The sequence below is a fragment of the Dunckerocampus dactyliophorus genome, chromosome 9 (genome assembly GCF_027744805.1).
Source record: "Dunckerocampus dactyliophorus isolate RoL2022-P2 chromosome 9, RoL_Ddac_1.1, whole genome shotgun sequence".
Lineage (NCBI taxonomy): Eukaryota > Metazoa > Chordata > Actinopteri > Syngnathiformes > Syngnathidae > Dunckerocampus > Dunckerocampus dactyliophorus.
In genome coordinates this window covers 25,824,852-25,843,737 of record NC_072827.1, presented here as the reverse complement: position 1 = coordinate 25,843,737, position 18,886 = coordinate 25,824,852, and the positions used below count along the sequence as shown (strand labels likewise).

The 18,886-nt window shown below is 39.3% G+C and overlaps 1 protein-coding gene across 7 annotated transcripts in view; it reads right to left on the bottom strand.

Moving 5' to 3' along the window:
* LOC129187859 (nck-associated protein 5-like) overlaps positions 1-18,123 on the bottom strand; it is a 43,770-nt gene extending 25,647 nt beyond the window's left edge. For 6 of the 7 annotated variants that reach the window (XR_008572477.1, XR_008572476.1, XM_054787623.1 and 3 more), the window contains exons 1-2: positions 17,702-18,122; positions 1,744-1,863 (exon numbers count right to left, since the gene is read on the bottom strand). Coding sequence is in view for 4 of the 7 variants with exons in the window: in XM_054787623.1 (XP_054643598.1) it covers positions 1,744-1,772 (29 nt within the window). In the remaining 3 variants the exon portion in view is untranslated. Of the gene's footprint in view, positions 1-1,743; positions 1,864-17,701 lie in introns of all 7 variants that reach the window. The other variant, XR_008572475.1, reaches the window with a different exon arrangement.
* Positions 18,124-18,886: the final 763 nt, after the last annotated feature.

Genomic DNA, 18,886 nt, shown 5'->3' with positions numbered 1-18,886 from the left:
TGAATGACGTCACAGCCATAGGTTATTATTATGGACCTAATGTGATATCTGGCAAGACTGTGGCATTGAACAGTGTAATACACTGCAAAAGGTTAACAATATTACTTTACACTGTTACATTAGCGTCTTTTAAATCCCCATGTACAATATTCAATCACGGTGGCTTTCCACTTGATGGAACTGTTGAATACTGGCACAGAGGTGCAGGACCTCCTTATATTTGTGTGCTCTTCTGGCGTGGCCATGCAGGATTCATATAGATTATATACAATATCAGGCGTGACAAACGGCATCATGGCAAATACAAGCGAGAAGCCTGAGCTGGAAGACCCTCCAATCTCACTACGGTCCCCTGTTTGAGAACACTTTGGCTTCCCTGTTAAAATTACGGCTGGTCAAAGGCAAGTGGATAAATCCAAAGTTGTGTGTCGGCATTGTACCATGGATATCGGGTATGCGGCGGGAAACACGTCTAACATGTTAGCGCACTTAAAGCGGAATCATCCGGCAGTGAATGTTAGATCTCCAAGAAAGAAAACCATCTTAGTGCAAACACAGATAACTTCCGCATATAAACAACCTCTAGCAAGCAACTCTGACCAGGCCAAAGCAGTAACACATGGGATTGGAGTTTTTATCGCCACAAGATTACATCCATATTCAGTTGTTGAGAGCGCTGGCTTACAGTACCGTCAAAGAAAAAATTATTCGTCCGCATTCATTTTAATGCCTGATACAACTAAAGGAACCTTTGTGTGGACAAATATAATGACAGCAAAAATAGCTCATAAGAGTTACATTTTTTGCCAGTACAATGCTATAGCTATTCATGTAAGAACTTACAGGTAAGTGATTTTGGTTATTACCAAGAAAACCATGGAAGTTAAAGTGTGATCCCCCTGTAGTTGAAACACATCCTCTGGTTACCCTTCTTGAAAAGGTACACCACAACCCCAGTCTGCCAATCCAGAGGTACTGTTCCAGACTTCCATGTAGTGTTTTAAAGACATGTCAAACCAAGACTACTACAACATTCAGAGCCTTAAGGAATTCAGGGCGAAACTCGCCCACCCCAGAGCTTTGCCTTTGCGACTGCCTCAGCTACCTCAGCCACGTTGATGGACAATTTGTGTACTCAGACTCTGCCTCCTCTACGGAAGGTCGAAGGGCCTTGAAGTATTCCTTCCAATGCCCAATTATATCCTCAGTTGAGGTCAGAAAGCCTCCACTCCCATTGTAAACAGTGTGGACAGAGCATTTACCAAACGGTAAATGTCAGCTGCTTCAGGAGTCCCACGAGGCATCTTGGCTCCCACTTCCTTTCATGAAATTATATCTTAATAAATATTGTACAGGGCTTCACGGTGAACCGGTGGTTAGCATGTTGGACTCACATTCAGGAGCTTGAGGGTTCATTTAATGTTGGATGTTCTGTTGGAAAATCTCTGTGTGCATTTTGCATGTTCTCCCAGTGTGTGAGTGGGTTTCCTCCTGCTACTCCGGGTTCCTTCCACATTCCAAAAACATGCAAGTTATGTTACTTGTGTACTGTAAATTGTCCATAGGCGTGAATGTGAGTGTGAATGGTTGTTTATCTAAATGTGTCCTGTGATTGGCTGGCAACCAATTATTATTAACTATTGGCCAGTAATCCCAGTAATTGTTCAAACATATAATTACGTGATCCAGTAAATACATCCAATGTTGAGCATCAGTAAGTATTATGGTAGTGTGTGGTGCTACCTGGAGAAGTGCTGCGGCTGTGTCAGCATCTGCCAGCTCCACCACAGAGAGTTGGTCTGCTCCCTTTCCTCCACAGCAGATGTTGTCCTCCTGATACTGATGACGATATTGGTGGCAGCGCTGCCGGGCAGAAGAATAGACAGTTACTTTGTTGTTTATCACGCATACTTGAATTGTATTACGTATGTGTCCCACAGCCCCCCTTGGAAAAGTGCAGTTCGTCTTTTCTATGGCAAGGATAAAACTAATGCAGTGATTTATGATACTGCCCTCTAGTGTATGGCAGAAATACAACTCTTTGAAAACATCTCTTCATTGTGTGACATATTAAATAATGCAATGAAATACCTCCTCCTCTTTTAAGAGTGATTCATTTGTTCCGATAACCCACAATCCTTACGTGAGACATGAACACACGTCTTTTCCATTACTGTGTGTTCTAAATAGAAAAAAATTGCTAGCACGAGGCAGCTAACAAAGCACGTGACAGGATGCACCTATTTCACCTATAAAGCCTTCTAAAAAAAGCTCCAAAAACAACCAACAATGTTCCTTTTACATAATGTGACCTGCATATTAACTAACCTACAGCAACATTGTTATTGTAGGAGCTAACACAGAAGAACTACTTTTCTGGCGCTTTTCAAAGCGCCTCAGGTCACTACCGAGAGGTAACGCTAGCTACTGGGGCTGCTGCATCGCCTTTGAGAGGGGAAAAGTTAATACTAGGTTATAAATCATGCCTGGCACATGCGTAGTAGGAATTTACGGTAATAAGCTGAAAAGTTGGTCAACTTTGAGATTCCACACTCTACCAACTATAAATGTGGACCGACTGAAGCAGTGAGTACTGGCTCTCAAGTTGGACCCGACAGCATCGCTAGGAACACTCAGCCAGATGCTCGTTTACGCACAGCATTTTTTATCTGAGGACTATGCTAAATTTACTAGGACAACGAGGAGCACAAGTCTTGGGCTGAAAGATACAGAGTAGATGAAAGAACGTTTAGCATTAGTCCTACATGATAACGCTACGAGAATGGTTTAGTGCTTCAATGTAGCTGGATCTACTTAGCACCAAGCAACCTTATTCTCTGCCTGGGAGGAGTAAAAGAAAAAGTGGTCATCGCCAGCTCTGTTGGCAGAAGTGGCGGTCGTTGCTATGGACCCAGGAAAGAAGTAATGCTTAAAATGGCTAAAATACTGTAAGTATTATATGTTATTATGAATGTACCTCTTACTACATGGTTACAGCGTGTGTATAAAACGATAAAGTTGTTTTAAAAAACGCAATTTTGAGAGGGCTTTATTGTAGTATTAGCTGCCTCATGTTAGCAGTTTTTCAGTATTTAGAAAGCACAGAAAAGGGAAAGACGTGTGTTCATGTCTCACACAAGGTCAACATTTTTATCCAAAAGTGCATTTTCCTTCAATAGTAAAAACCAAAACATACTTTTATAATTATTCATATATCAAATTAAATAATAACTAGTATTTTGAAGAAATTACCATACCATTCACTTGGAATATGATATAATAACTAGTTTTCTTATTTAATTTTTATCATTCTATTCACGGATAATATGATATACTGAAATAACCAGTATTCTTGACCTAGTTTTATCACTCTATTCATGAATAATATGACATAATAACTAGTATGGTTAACATATTTTGTCATAATGTTAATGTTGTAATATGATATAATAAGTAGTATTTTTAAGACATTTTTTTTATCGCACCATTCACATATAATATGATATAATAACTAGTATTCTAACATATTTTTTGTTACACTGATATTGTTGTAATATGATATACTTTGCAGTCTTAACATATTTTTTTTAATCATATCGTTCATGTTGTAAAATGATATAATAACTAGTATTCTTAAGAAATCTTTACCATACTGTTCACGTGTAATATGATATAACTATTATTCTTTTAAAAAATATATCATACTGTTCAGGTATGATATATTATAATAACTTCTATTTTAAAAATATTTTTGATTACAAAGTTCAGGTATAGTATATGGCAATTATCATATTCTGCTTATAAAAGATGTCCAGCAGATGGAGTTGTCTATTCATTTATTCTACGCTAGTCTTGCATCATCTCAGTTTGTCCAAATGTATTTTTAATCTCTTCCTTCAGCCTCACTGGTAGCAGTAAAATTAGATCACAGCACAAGTCGTAAATAATGACTGACTTCTCCAGTCTTACATCTATTTAGACTCCGTCAATACAAAACATCATTTTATCAATTGTGATCACTTTCAAAGGAAAAGAACTAAAAATAAAACATGCTATCGCTTTTAGGTGTGGGTGGATGCTGCCAAGGCACAAATCATTTTGGAATATTTGCAGACTGTGTGGGAAATGCAGCACACAGCTTCACATTGTATATCTACAGTACATCTATATCTATCTATCCATCTATATTTATCTATCTATCTACTGTATCTATCTATCTATATACACACATACAGCAAAATATATCCATACATATTTTGCTGTATGTAGGTGCCATGATAACATCTTTGTCATCTATGCTTCACGGTCCATCATTTCCACCTTTGTCCTAATTTAAAATATTAGCAATGATAACACACATGAGTCAGCATGCTTTACATCATTTGTTGTGTTGTTCACCTGAATGTCTACTCCATAATTGGACATTGTGTTAGTCATTGCTGAAATGTACTAGTTTGCAAAAACAAAGGATTCTTTCTCAACCTACGGAGGTCGTCAGGGCACCCTCACACGAGACAACTCGGTTCTTAAATTTGACAGGTAAAAGGTGCCCTACAACACAAAAGTGACTTTTTAAAGACGTCCTAATAGTAATAGCTATGTGTTGATGAGCAATGCTGGTGTTGCTAATGTTTGTGTCCTCCACTTTAGGCCATGTCCACACGAGCACATATATGTTCAAAACCACACATTTTCTCACTCAGTGTTCAATTAAATTCTGACACCTCTGTTTATCAATACAATGACACAATGCCCTCCAGAAGCATTGGAACAGTGACATCAATTCCTTTATTTTTGCAGTAGCACTAAATATCAACACTCAGTTTCGGATTGAATAGGATAGGTTGTGTAAACTGCATTTAGAGGTGAAATCAACAAGAAAACTACAGAGCTGTCTATTATTATGCCTGTTGTGATTGAAAATGTGATGCACTAAAAAAGAGACGTTATTAAAATGTGAATTACAAATCGGATAAGTCTGTGCAGACTGTATTTAGAGGTGAAAACAACATGAAAACCACAGAGCTGTCTATGGGTGAAAAACAAGCACTTGTGAATCTGAGAGAATATGAAAAATCAATCAGAACAATTTGACAAACATTCATAGACAGTACAACAATTTGTAAAAAGCCTTATGATTGGCCAGTGTCCTACATTATTGTCTGTCCTTTGTCCAATGAACATACCCTACAAGCAATCCGATAAATTTTTGAAACTGACCATAGACATTCAGTGCTATTTATTTATATAGACAATGCAACAGTACACACCTGGGCAACATAACACACCTGTCAGTCACAATTTTATTTTGCTCATGAAAAATGGGTGGGCTCAAACAAAAGGTGCTATCTTCTAATTTGTGCATCCACTCCAGATGTAAATATCTGCAAATAAAAACTGAAATGTTGCTCTCTGGTTTCATAGTCGTCTTTTGATGTCAAACGCAAATGTTTTCAGGCTACGGCAAAAATAAAGCAAATTGGCCTCACTGTTCCAATACTTCTATACAATACTAGGGCAGTGTATATTACACGTACATTATCTTTAAAGGCTCCCTATTCTGTTCATTTCAGGGACTTTTTAAATGATATTGGATCTCAGTGGAGCACTATGGTAAGTTTCTTTTATGAACACATGCCATGAATACAGTCTCAAGACTGTAAATCTGCATTCATCTCCTCTTGGCCAAAACGATCAGATTTTGCAGTCTCCTCTCCCGACCATACCTACTTAGTTGCTATTGGTCAGCGGTCAAGGGCCTGCTCCAACCACCCCACCCCCACCCCGCCACCACTCACAGCTACATAGAGACACGCAGCTCTTACTGCCTTACTCCGGTTTAGATATGCACATTTACATCCAAAAAAAAAATTTTGGCTGCAATTTTGCCATAATGGACACCTGGCAAGTTGCCAAACATGGACTTTGTAAAGTTACAGTATGATGGGTTCTCATACCAGACTGTCCACTGGGAATATACCGTAGGATCCATTTAACAACGACAATGTCATTACATCTTCAATGATTGATCTAAATATTATTATTAATAGTAAAAGCATGAATCGTAATATTGGGAACAGACCTCCATCATTATCTTTTACTGTTATTGTCATAAAGCCTTCCATTCTGTTTTCTATCGACCTTCCGTCTCTCCACTCTGTCTCTCCATCTCAACCAAACTGGTCCCCCTGTTTTCAGACAAAATAAACATGTCATAATGTCCCACATTAAGGAACAACTTGCAGTAGTTTTGTAAAATGGCTTGTAGGACTACACTGTGTCTTTAAAAAAAAAAACAACAACTTACTGTCCATGCACCAATTCACATGTCCTCATCTCTTGCACCAGCTTCACTGAGACATTGCATGGATTCTACTTACACATACATTACCTCCAGGGTATTCACAACATGTGTGTGTCCAAATCTCATCTAGCGCACACACACACGCACACACACACACGCACACCAACCAAGAAGACTACTATAGTAGTGGGGGGGTAACAATGAGTTACCCCCCCACTTGGTCTCGCCAATCCAGTTGAGGTCGGATTTCCGTGAACGTAGTTTCCGCTTAGTTGCTGGGTCATTTAAGGAAGGAGTTTGGCTTCACAAAACAACATGCCTTCAAATGAGTAATAAATTTGCATCATGAAAATGACAACTCTAAAAAAATCAAACCTCACACATCGCTCTGCGTTACATTTGCGCACTATCGCCTCTCCATTGTTGTGTATGTGACGAAGACGCTCACATCTTCTTCCGCGACGGAGCACCGCGGCCATCTTGTTTACATGTGTGTTCCACAAATAAGGGTATCATAAAAAATATCTGACATTAATAACGCAATTGGAATTGCATTGGTGGCTGCGTCTTCCGTAACCACAAGCACAGGCATTACAGTTTGTCGGAGGTTTGCACACATTGCTAAATGTACGCAGAGTTTGACATCCCATTAGAAAAGTTAGCTAAGCTACATCCGTTTCTGAACTACTGGGCAAAATTGGCCAATGATATATTGCATCAATAAATGAAAGGATTTTTTAATTTCACATATATAATACAACATATAATCTCTTTGCATGAACAAACATAGTAATAGTAAATGTGTCCAATGAGATGTATGTTGATCATTTGATACATGCATATATGGAGGCTCATTAGAAAAGGATGGTTATTCTTATTAAGAACAAATTACAGTGACAGTCATTCGATTATGGTTAACCTTGACATATTCCTACAACATTTCCTCCACAAATTCTGCATTATAAAACTTATTCATTCATATAACAACACTCCACTTTGAGTAACATATCCTGCTATGTACAATAAATACACATTTGACATACCTAACCATGGTGGTGTAATGGAATACACATTTACCGTATGTACCATCCCAGGCTGTGATAAATTAGTTTTTTTAGTCTGTTATTTTCTTCTAAAAATTAATTATTGAACAATTAGTTTCCAATGTATTCATATTTCTCCAAAACATGCATCTAACTAAATTTTGGTTTGAGTTTGAGTCAGGTTTGAGTCAAATACAATACAAAAAAGCTTTAAAGGTCAGTTAAGTCCTAGAGATGTAGTGACCACAGCTGCTCAGGGGGTCCCAGTGTGATTTTTTTTCATGAGGCCCAGTATTCCTGATGGCATCCCTGTATCTAATTGTAGACATATTAACACGTATAACACATTTATTATGTTATTAAGAATTATACATCTCTCTATCCAAGTGTGTTATCTTATTCTGGATTTGTATTAGAAAACACCATCAAATCATGAATAATAATGATGGTACCGCATATTACTGTATTTTGTTTTTGAAAATGCAGTGACATGAGAGTGTTATTAAGGTGTACACATCTACAATATATGGAAATTATATTATTCCTTACACCAGATTTGGCCTTCTCCAAATATGTTGTTATGCAAATATGCTATTGTCTGGGGAATCCTGGGAGATAAAAATGGACCTTCTTCTCTCTGCTTAGAATTATAATGCTTATTAGCAGGATTCAAGCTCAAACAAAAAGGAAACCATGTATTTGTATATTTATCCTGAGGTCCTCATGTATGTACAGTTTATATTACAAGGTCCTTATGTACAGTATGGTAGATATATACTGTATGTGTATATTATGTGCAGTACAGTATGTGGTCACTGTGTTCCTCATGCTTTGGTTTGGTTTCATTTTATTTGAACATGCATGCAGGTTACAATGGAATACATCTCATGAATCATTTGACTGTTCCACATGTCCAAAAGGAGTTTACTGCTTCGTCTTCATCCAGACGAAGCAGTAAAAGACCAAACTAACACACTTCATTTTGGTTACCAGAAAACCTGGACAAAAATGATTTAATTCCTGTGCCAGCTGCAACAAAGTCATTACAATCCCTAAAAGTAAATATCAAAACTTCATAGCTATAGCTAACCAAACCCAATGGGATGACATATTGCCTCTGGTTAATTATGAAAATGATATACTAAATATCACAGAATCAGCGGTATCGCTCACTATTAATTCACTGAGAACATCCAAATGTAAAGATATTTTTGGTAAGGACATAGTGATGCTCAAGGACCTTAGCACATCAATCACACAGCCCATCTCCAAAATTATTAATCTTTCCAATTCACAAAAAATGTTCCCAAGCCACTGGAAACCCGCTGTTGTCACTCCAATTTTTAAAAGTGGAGATCCTCATTCTATGGCCAACTATAGACCCATCAGCATATTACCCACAGTGTCAAACATGGCAGAGAAACTGGTAGCAAAACAAATAATCAATCATTTAAAGACCACACCTTTTGCTCTACACTCCATGCAGTTTGGCTTTAGAGCCAACTACTTCACCCAGACTGCTACTTGTTATTTTATGGAAAACATCAGAGCCATGTTAGACCAATGTGGGGTAGTCGGTGCTGTGTTTCTGGATCTCAAGAGGGTATTTAGCACTGCTAATCAGAAGATCTTGCTCACAGAATTATGTAGTTTTAACTTTTCAGCAGATGCGCTTAAGTGGATTGAGTATTACCTCACTGAGTGCTACCAATATGTCAGAGTCCAGTCCGTTAAATCAGTAGCCCTCCAGCTGTCCACTGGTCTTACTCAAGGATCACATCAAAATCAGGAAGCACTTTTTCACACCACTGTAGTTTTGTTTCAGGGGAAAGACTGCAGATCGGTTCAGAGTACAAATATCTGGGTGTCATAATTGACACAAAACTGTCATTTAAATCACATGTAAAAAGAGTTTCTAATCAAATCAAATTTAATCTCAGTAACTTCAGACACGTTCGCCATCAAATGTCCACACGCAGCAAAAATGAACATGCATGCTATGATCTTCTCATGTATCACATATTGTTTACCCATTTGGTCGCAGGCTAGCATTACATCTTTCAAACCCCTGCAGTCACTTCATAAATGCACTATAAAAATTGATATTACACAAACTTAAACTACTCATCTTAGAAAACATGGTGAAATGATCAAATCCATGTTTTATTTAGAAACTCATTAACGGTTTATCATCTGCTCTTCAACAGTTGGCCAACATCTGAACAGCTGTTCATCGCAGAACTAGAGGGGCTAAGAGGGGAGATTGCATTATTCCACTTAGAAAAAGTGTATTTGGACAAACAGCTTTCTCTCTCCGAGCTGCCACTGAGTGGAACCTCACGCCCATAGCCATTAGAAATCAAAACACAGATATCATACATTCAAGATCCAGTTAAAGAAATGACTTGTTGACAATCAGAACTGCCCGCACTAACTACAGACTGACTGGTACTGCTGTTTTTGTTATTTTCTTTTGTTTGTGTCTTGATATGATGTTGTTGATTGTTCACTCATTGTATTCCCATTATTAGATTTTATATAGAGCAATACTTTTAGTAAATGGGATTAAGACGAGGGACTACAGATGAAAAATTGGCTAATTCTGGCATATTGACAGAAATATCCATTAATTAGATAGATAGATAGATAGATAGATAGATAGATAGATAGATAGATAGATAGATAGATAGATAGATAGATATTTTCTGAGCGAGAAATCTTGTCATGGAATCAGATCTATCTATCGATCTATGTATCTATCTATCTAACACCCCGAACAGCCACTACACTGACTGAATGAGCAAGATCACAGAAACAACTGCCCGAAACAAGTTACCTCCACAGGGTGGCTGGACTCACCGTCAGAGATAGGGTGAGGAGCTTGATCATCTAGGAGGAGCTCAGAGTACAGATGCTGCTCCCTCATATCAGGAGAAGCCAGTAGAAGTGGCTCTGGCATCTAGTCAGGATGCCACCTGGAAGACTGTTCTAGTCATGCCCAACTAGGAGAACCGGGTGTAGACCTAGGACATGTTGGAGGGACTCGCAGCTGGCCTTCTTCTTTTGTATATCATCAGAGGACCGACTCCCTGCAGCCATTCCCTTGTTACCGGCCGTAAGTCAAAAAGGCCGGATGCTAAAGGTGGGCTGTTTCAAGGACAGTCAGTGATTATGTGATCTGCAGTCTGTTCAGACTTGCCATATTTAGTCACTATCCGGAAGGCGCTGTTGCTGGCAATATCTGCTATATTCACATGTGGACGAGCTTTTGATTTAGGCATGGGCACGGTATTCCACAGGTAGGACCACAGCTTGAGTGGATCTGCGTAGGGTCTGGGGGTAAGCTCCCCAAGTCAAACCCTCCAGACAGTGAATGAGCGAGACCCTTGCTGTAACCCTTCATCCAAATGTTGCTTATAAGACAGGCACACCGAGGTACTTGTGGGCTTGCTGGAACTCCAGGCGGTTGTTGTCAACATGGACATCCAGTTCTGTTCTTGCTTCTCAGTTGTTGATGTGGTCATCTTAGGACATTGTCTTCTGCATACTTAGATGAAGGTACCACTTTCTCTTGGAGATTAATAAAGTATCTATCTTTTAGCAGTAGTCTGACAGTTGTTCTGTGAAACTCCTCAGTGTCCTCCTGATAGAAATAGAGATGGCCGAAGACTTGGAAGTCTGGGCTTCCTTACTGAGACTGCTGCCCGGCAACCCAGACCCGGATAAGCGGAAGAAAATGGTTGGACCATTTTTATTGTGTATTATTATTAATATGATTACATTATTACCATGAAGATAAGTACAGGAACAGAGCCTACATTAGAATATCTGTCATAAAATATTCTGTGCCACCATTTAATGTCCCATTATTGCAATGTACACAGAAATAAAAAGTGACATCGATTGAAATGCAAATAGAAGTGATTGATGGTAAACATCCATGCTGTTTGTCAGATGGAGACTCCTAAAACATATCTACAAAACATCATGAATTGATGATAATCTGTGTGCTAATTTTATGCAGGTCTCACTTCTTTACTTCCATAAATACTGTGTGGCTGAGATATTTTTAGCATGCTTGATGTTGCAAAGGTCGCACCTCAGTGAGACGAGGCTGCCTCAGTCTAATCTGGTCTTGTAGAAGCTTTTTCAAACTTCCATCGCTGACAGCTGTTTATTCCTGATGTGCTTTTATTTGGTTTTGGGACTGTTTTTCTCAGGGAATTATTCGGTTTAGAAACAACCTTTTAAAAGAAATTCTGATACACTCAATGCAGTTCATGGAGTACATAAAAATGTTTTGTAACATTGAAAACAAACATGTACATCATGAGTTTACTGTTCTCAGACGTTTAAAATAAATTATAAATAACATTTGTATTTTGCCCTTTCCTGTCTTTTATCTTATTTTACATTCCAATAAGGTTTTAAAAAAGCACTAACCTTTATGAAATGTATTAGATTTTAATACATTATTATTGTAGTATTAAACAGTTAGACATAAAATGTATCTGCATTATTTGCTATGGAGAAAGGAAGTTGTGAGGAAGTCAAAGTGCGTGTGGATGCTGCCGGCTATCATCATCGAGTCCTGAGCTTTATTTCTGCCATTTGGATTTAGATTTGGACTGCCGTTAGGATTTAGATTAGATTAAATTAGATTTGGACTGCATGCATCCATTGGGGACATCAGTGCTTTGTTTGCAAAATGACTTGTGACAGCTCAGACCTTAAATGAAATGTGGGTTAACGTATCACATGAGCAATGAGCTTCAAGTCGCTAACAAGCACCAACAAGCTATCTTATTCATAAATTATATACAAGAGGTCCTTGCTCTATGTACGAGTTCTGTTTTTATGAGGCTAATTTTAAGTCGAGTTTTAGTGTAATATGCCTAAATTAACTCTTACGCCCTGCACACTGGAAGAGGTGTTGGAAGGGAGGAAGAGACAGGTTTATAGATTTTTTTTTAAATCTATTGATTTATTCCCAATCCGTTGTGGAAATTCTATTTGGCATTTCGGCCATGGAAAATAACATCCCTGTTGTGGACGATTTTTAATGTGTGTTATAGGTGCTCAACGAACTGCTTCGATAAGCAGCACTGGCTTCTGAAGCTGATACAAAAACAGCCGGTGCTTATTCTGTAAATGCTGAAAAAGTAATGTACGCATGCATGCAGTGGCAATGTACAATGTATTCATAACTACTCATCACAACAAAATATCAGTGAATGTTATTATTGTGTTATTGTTGTGAATATTTGCTGTGCTGTGCGTACAGGGCTGTGATTTGATATCAGTGTCTGCTTTCCGGAAAGAGTTCTCTGCGTGACGTCACAGCCAAGATGGCAGGGTTTGATGATCACAACTTCATTTCACTTGTATTTTTATAGTTGTTTACTGGCGGGTGGCAGCAGTATGACAAAAATGTTTAAATTTGCAGTCCTAGTCAAACATTCGGATGTACTCATTGCTTTAAATGAGGTGTGTCCAAACTTTTAGCTGATACAGTATCCTGTTGGTTATCTCAGCATACTTTCCATATAGAGCTTGTGTAGACTATTCTTTCCATACATTCATCCTGAACAAACACTTGGTGGTGGTGGGACCCTTTCACCTCTGGGCTACTGCTGACCCATTTTTTATGTGGATACACAATGGACTCATCTTTGTATCGTCTCCTATCATATCCATTAGACTGCTTCAATGCTGAAAACATAGAAAAGAAGCAGACAATGCTTATCTCCTTGCCCTGAGATACCATACATGCTCTCTATCTATGCAGAGTTGGTACATACAGTATGATCTTTTACATCTTTTCAACACACTGCGTGTGTGTGTGTTTTGGCATGTTGCTGACCTCAATGAAGTGGTAGCATAGTAGCATAGTATCATATACAACATATGTAGAGTTGACTTGCATGAAATTCTATTTCATACAAGTACAAGGAAGAAATAAACAAGATAGATAGATACTTTATTCATCGCCAAGAGAAATTCACAAGAGCTCAAATTGATTCTTTTTCGTGACACATTTCAAGTTCAAGTGTTATTTCTTCTAAGTCCTGTTGGGAAGAACCGCATGATATGTGTAAATGTTGTATTGGATGGAATAAGGTTGCCATTTTCCATATAACATGAACATGTAGCATTTCAGCGGCTGTTCATTCCCATGAATTCGCCCAATGTGCTTTGTCCACATTTGTTTGTGGACTTGGAAAAGGCATTTGAGCGTGTTCCTTGTGGTGTCCTGTGGGCGGTTCTCTGGGAGACTGGGGTTTGTGACACGCTACTACATGCCATTAGATCCCAACTGGTGCAGGAGCCTGGTTCGTGTTGCCAGCAGTATGTTGAGCCTGTTCATGGTGAACACTGGCCTCCACCAAGGCTGCCCTTTGTCACCGGTTCTGTTCATAACTTTTATGTACTTGTCCAGTTTGGGGGCCTTAGGATCTGGTCTCTACTATTTGTGGATGATACGGTCCAGGGGCCTTCAGCGTTTACTTGGGCGGTTTACAGCTGAGTGTGAAGCTTCTGGGATGAGACTGAGCACATCCAAATCTGAGGCTATGGTTCTCAGCCAGAGAAGAGTGGATTGCACCCTTTTGGATGGGAGTGAGGTCTTTTCCCCAGGTGGAGGAGTTCAAGTACCTCAAGATCTTGTTCATGAGTGTTCGGTCGAGTTTGGCTTATTTGTTAAAAATAAGGTCACATGACTGTATGTGCCATCACGAAAGAGGATGACAATTCTTACGACAATGCTTATGACAATTATTATGCTAAATGTGGGTGTCTTTCAAATCCTTGATACACATTATGATCGCATTTATGATGACTTGTTTAATACCCATGTGACATAACTATGACACACATTATATGATACTAGGTGGTTGCACAAAGTAAAGAATTGGTAAATCTAGTAGACAACAGAAAGTACCACAATGACGATTCGAATGATTGTAACAAGAGAAGACCTGAGAGACCACTGCTATGTAACAACTATTATTGTTCCTAAGTTACAAACCGTGTAGTAGTAAGTAGTAATTTGATGCTATTCCTCTTTGATTTGACGGTTATCAACCTAACCCGTGCTCCTGCAAATAGGTGAAGTGTGAAATAAAACTCCAAGTCTACTGGAGTTGAGTTGATAAAGCGTCCTCTGCGATCTTCTAGGCCTTTTCAAGTTCAGGCTGGTGAAAGTCCTGAAGAAATTAACAATGAGTGAGGGAAGGCTGGAGTGTGAGATCGACAGGCGCAGCGTCTGCAGTAATGCGGTCGTTCTACCGGAGTGTTGTGGTGAAGAGAGCCAGAGGGCAAAACTCTCAATTTACTCTTAAATCGATGCCCCTCCCTCACCTATGGTCATGAGTTTTGGGCAGTGACTGAATGAGCAAGATCGCGCATACAAGCGGCCGAAATGAGATTGCGTTGTGGGGCCAGACTCACTCTGAGAGATGGGGTGAGGAGCTTGGTCATCCGGGAGGAGCTCAGAGTAGAACTGCTGCTCCTTTGCATTGAGAGAACGCAGTTGAGATGGCTCGGGCAACTGGGCCAGATGCCACCTTGAAACCTCCTGAGTGAGGTATTCTGGGCATGCCCAGCCGGTAGGAGGCCCAGGGTTAGACCTAGGTCACGCTGGAAGGATTATGGCTCGCAGCTGGCCTGGGAAGGACTCACTGTGTAACTGGACTAAAATACTGCCTTTACAGTTAACAAATATGTAATGGTGACAGACTATTTTATCTATCCAATATTCATTTATCATTTAGTTATGAGGCTGTATTTGAAGCCATAAGATGGTCTATCAGGTGGAGCCATGTTTAATGCCACCTGAGTTATTCCAACAAACCAGACAAATCTCATGTAGAACTGGGTTAAAATGAGTAACACTGGCAACCTAACTGATGATAAAATAAAATCAAAGCTGGATGCAGTTTAGGTCATGGCACTATGAAGGTGTTTGGTATGAAATGAATCTACTGTATATTAACCAGCACAAATGACATAAACCCTTTAACACCCCCAGAACCCAGTACAGGGGGCAGTGTGGCTGCATTTGTGTTACTATGAAAACTGCAATACAACACTTATCCATACACACATGCCATACATCCACATAACCAGAATAATGTGAGCTAAGGGCTCAACCAAACCAATTGTAGAAAAACAGAATCCAATTCAAACCACACGCAAAAAGTGCTCATGACACCAAAACACGTCAAGTTGAGTTATTTGCCATGCAAAATAACATAGAAAGGCATATTTTCTGTGTTTGATGTGTGCTTGGTTGTTGACAAATTTACCCTTTTTATAATTTTGTCACTGAAAACTAATGTTGTCGGAGACTGGAGAAGGAGGAAGTGATGTCGCTTCAACAGCACTCCTTTTCGAAACTATACACGGGATACATTGTTTTCATGTTGTTGTGCTGCATTTTTTGTTGTCTGTTACATGCTGGCTTGTTGTGTGGCAGCTTTTTGATCGAACACTTGAGCAGACAGAGTAAGCCTGTTCATATTTCCAAAAGACGGCATTCGGCAGGTCAGACTTTGCAATATTATGTTCAGCACATTTCGAACACAGTTGTTTTGATAAAATGCCTCAGATAAAGTAAAGTTTGGGACTAAATGTGTATTACTGAAGGGTACTTCTACCATCAGCTGTCCAGACTATCTTTCCTCGATCCAGACCAGGATCTGCGAGTGAAAACAGAAGCACTGACGCAAAAAGTAAAAAATCCAGAGGAATTTCGGCCGTGGAAAAGCATTTCAGATAGGGAAAACAGCATCCCTGTTGTGGATGATTTTTAATGTGTGTTATTTGTGCTCAGTGACCTGCTTCGTTAAGCAGCTGTGGCTTCTGAAACTGATACTAATGTACACCTGTATGCAGTGACAACGTACAATGTATTCATAACTACTCATCACAACACAATATCAGTGAATGTTGTTATTGTGTTATTGTTGTGAATATTTGCTGTGCTGTGCATATATATACGGCTGTGATTTGATATCAGTCTGGTTTCCGGATAGAGTTCTCTGCGTGACGTCACAGCCAAGATGGCAGGGTTTGATGATCAAACTTCCATTTCACTCGTATTTTTATAGTTGTTTACTGGCGGAGGACAGCAGTCTGACAAAAATGTTTTACTAAGGGAATTTGTTTTTTTCAAAACATTTGTTGGTGTCGAGCACTTTACTGTAAATGGACAAATGTCAGAAAACAAGGGAACAGTCAGAGACTACCACATGACATGAACCAAATAAAACACTAATGTGACAAGCTAACACTTAGCCCTTCCATCGGTACAAGTATCATACAAGTATCATTCCTCTATCACCAACTCCCGGAACAAGCAGCTTCATTTTCTTTTACCCAGAAAGAAAAACATGTACTGTATATTTTCACATATACAGTTGCCTACTTACCATCAGCATCTTTACTTTCATACTAACATCATTCATACAGACCTTGTACTTGCACATAAAATAATATTAATGTATTCATGTAATAATTCAAGCAAAATAGCCCTCTTACACCCAGGGTTTCAAATGGTAAAATGAATAAGTAAAGTTATGCAATACACTGTAAATCAATTAAAGAAAGGCATACTACGTCAATATATCATTATTATAAATCATAATGCCTAACATATTTTTAAATGTATTTTGATATTTTGTTTTAGAATAAAAGTCTTGAAAGCAGAGACTTTTATTGCAACGATGCAAACATATTGCATGAGTGTCATACACAGTAAATATAATCAACAGATTTACTTGAAGGTATCAGTAATCATCTATCGTGCAACAGCAATAAAAGCCTTTCGTTCCCTGTTAGAAATGTACTTTTACAATAAATGTTTTTTTAAAGGAAGGAAAAAAACATTTACAGGTGTAAATACTGTGTAATGTTTTTTAATGAGTGTGTGCCGTTTGCTGACCCCTGTGTGACCTATAGTTAAACCGTGTGACCTTTGGGGAACAGATGCCGCGAGAAAAAAATTCTATATATATAAATAAAAATGTAAAACTATAATATAGTCCAGACTGCTTTTGCAATTCAGGTTAATAAAAATACATTTTCTTCCCAAAAGATGAAGGAAAAAAAAATTCTTTCATCTCTTAAGTGGGAACAAAAGACAAATGATTTGAGCGAGTAAAGGGACAGTAAATAATTGATTTGTTTCTTTGGTGTGTGCTTAGCCTACATTCTATGCTCCTTTAGGAAGCACAGTTACTTGTTGCTTTCCATACATTAAACATGAATGAAGCTTCAACATCTGTTTATTTCCTCTGCAAGAAAAGGTGTTCCGACATGAAGCATAGTAAAAGCGCACGTCTGACATCCTTACCTTGCTAGTGGAGATAGATGTCAGCAGAGGAATGCATGGTGAAGCACATCCATGTCGCATTCACAGAGCAGCACAGCGACCAGCCTGGACTCCACAATCTGGGTCAGCGCCGCTGGATCCATCCTCACAGGGGAGCAGGTAGCTGTGTCGGCGTCACAGGCCCACGTGGATCTGAGCATCCTGTGAGCTCCACACAGGTTGAAAATCCATTAGGTTCTCACATCCACACACGATGAAGAAAAGGGAGGAGAGGAAGAACCTGATCTGCACAAAGCATCGCTGCCTCCGTGAAGGATTTCTCCTCCTCCTCTCTCGGCCTAATTGACTGCTTTATCGCTCTATTTCTGTCTTTCATGCTCAGCCATGTTTCCACCTCACTGCTCTCTCTCTCTGCTTCTCAGCTGTGTCTCTGTGCCCACAGGATGCTGAACATGTGTGGAGGGTGGGGGTTGGGGGACTGCAACCTTCATAGGTGGCATCCTATCGAATAGGTACCACAGTTGGCTTACACTTGGACTGTGCTGCCTTCAAAATCCATTTTTATACATCTTACAAGAGATGACATTAAGAGATGATATTGGGTGGGAGTAAAACCAGAGATTCATGGCAAACGTATCTTTTTGTCCCCTTCCTAAGACAATTTTGGGACATTTGTCTCCATTGTATGACCAATTGCAGGAAGAAAATGTGCAGACATGGGGGTGGGTGTGCAGAGATGGCAGCAGAGAGAACAGAGAGAGAACAGAGGGCTTGGTGTATTTATAGAAGGACGACGTGAGGAAATAAGCTCCTCTATTTCTATGCTGTGACACATGGTTGCATTTTGGATGATACGCTGCCAGGCTAAATGATATCAGAAAGCCTACGCAGCAATGAACTTGTGAAATCACAAAATATGCTCTTGGTCAAGGCTTTACTGCTCTATCAAGTAGACGTGACAATCATCAGGCTGGACCACATTAGCAACTTAATATTGAGGGCAAATGATACAGAGACATTTTAAAGATGAATTGAATGTGTGCACTAAAATACCTTTGGGCTTATGCTGTGACCTACATTAAGCTTTGATGCTCACAAGCCTGACAGGCTTTGTGTGTGTGTGCGCGCGTCATGCACGGAGTAAATACATTTGTGTCTCGGTGCAAAAAACAGGATGGAGAAGGGAAGCAGATAATGTATGCATGA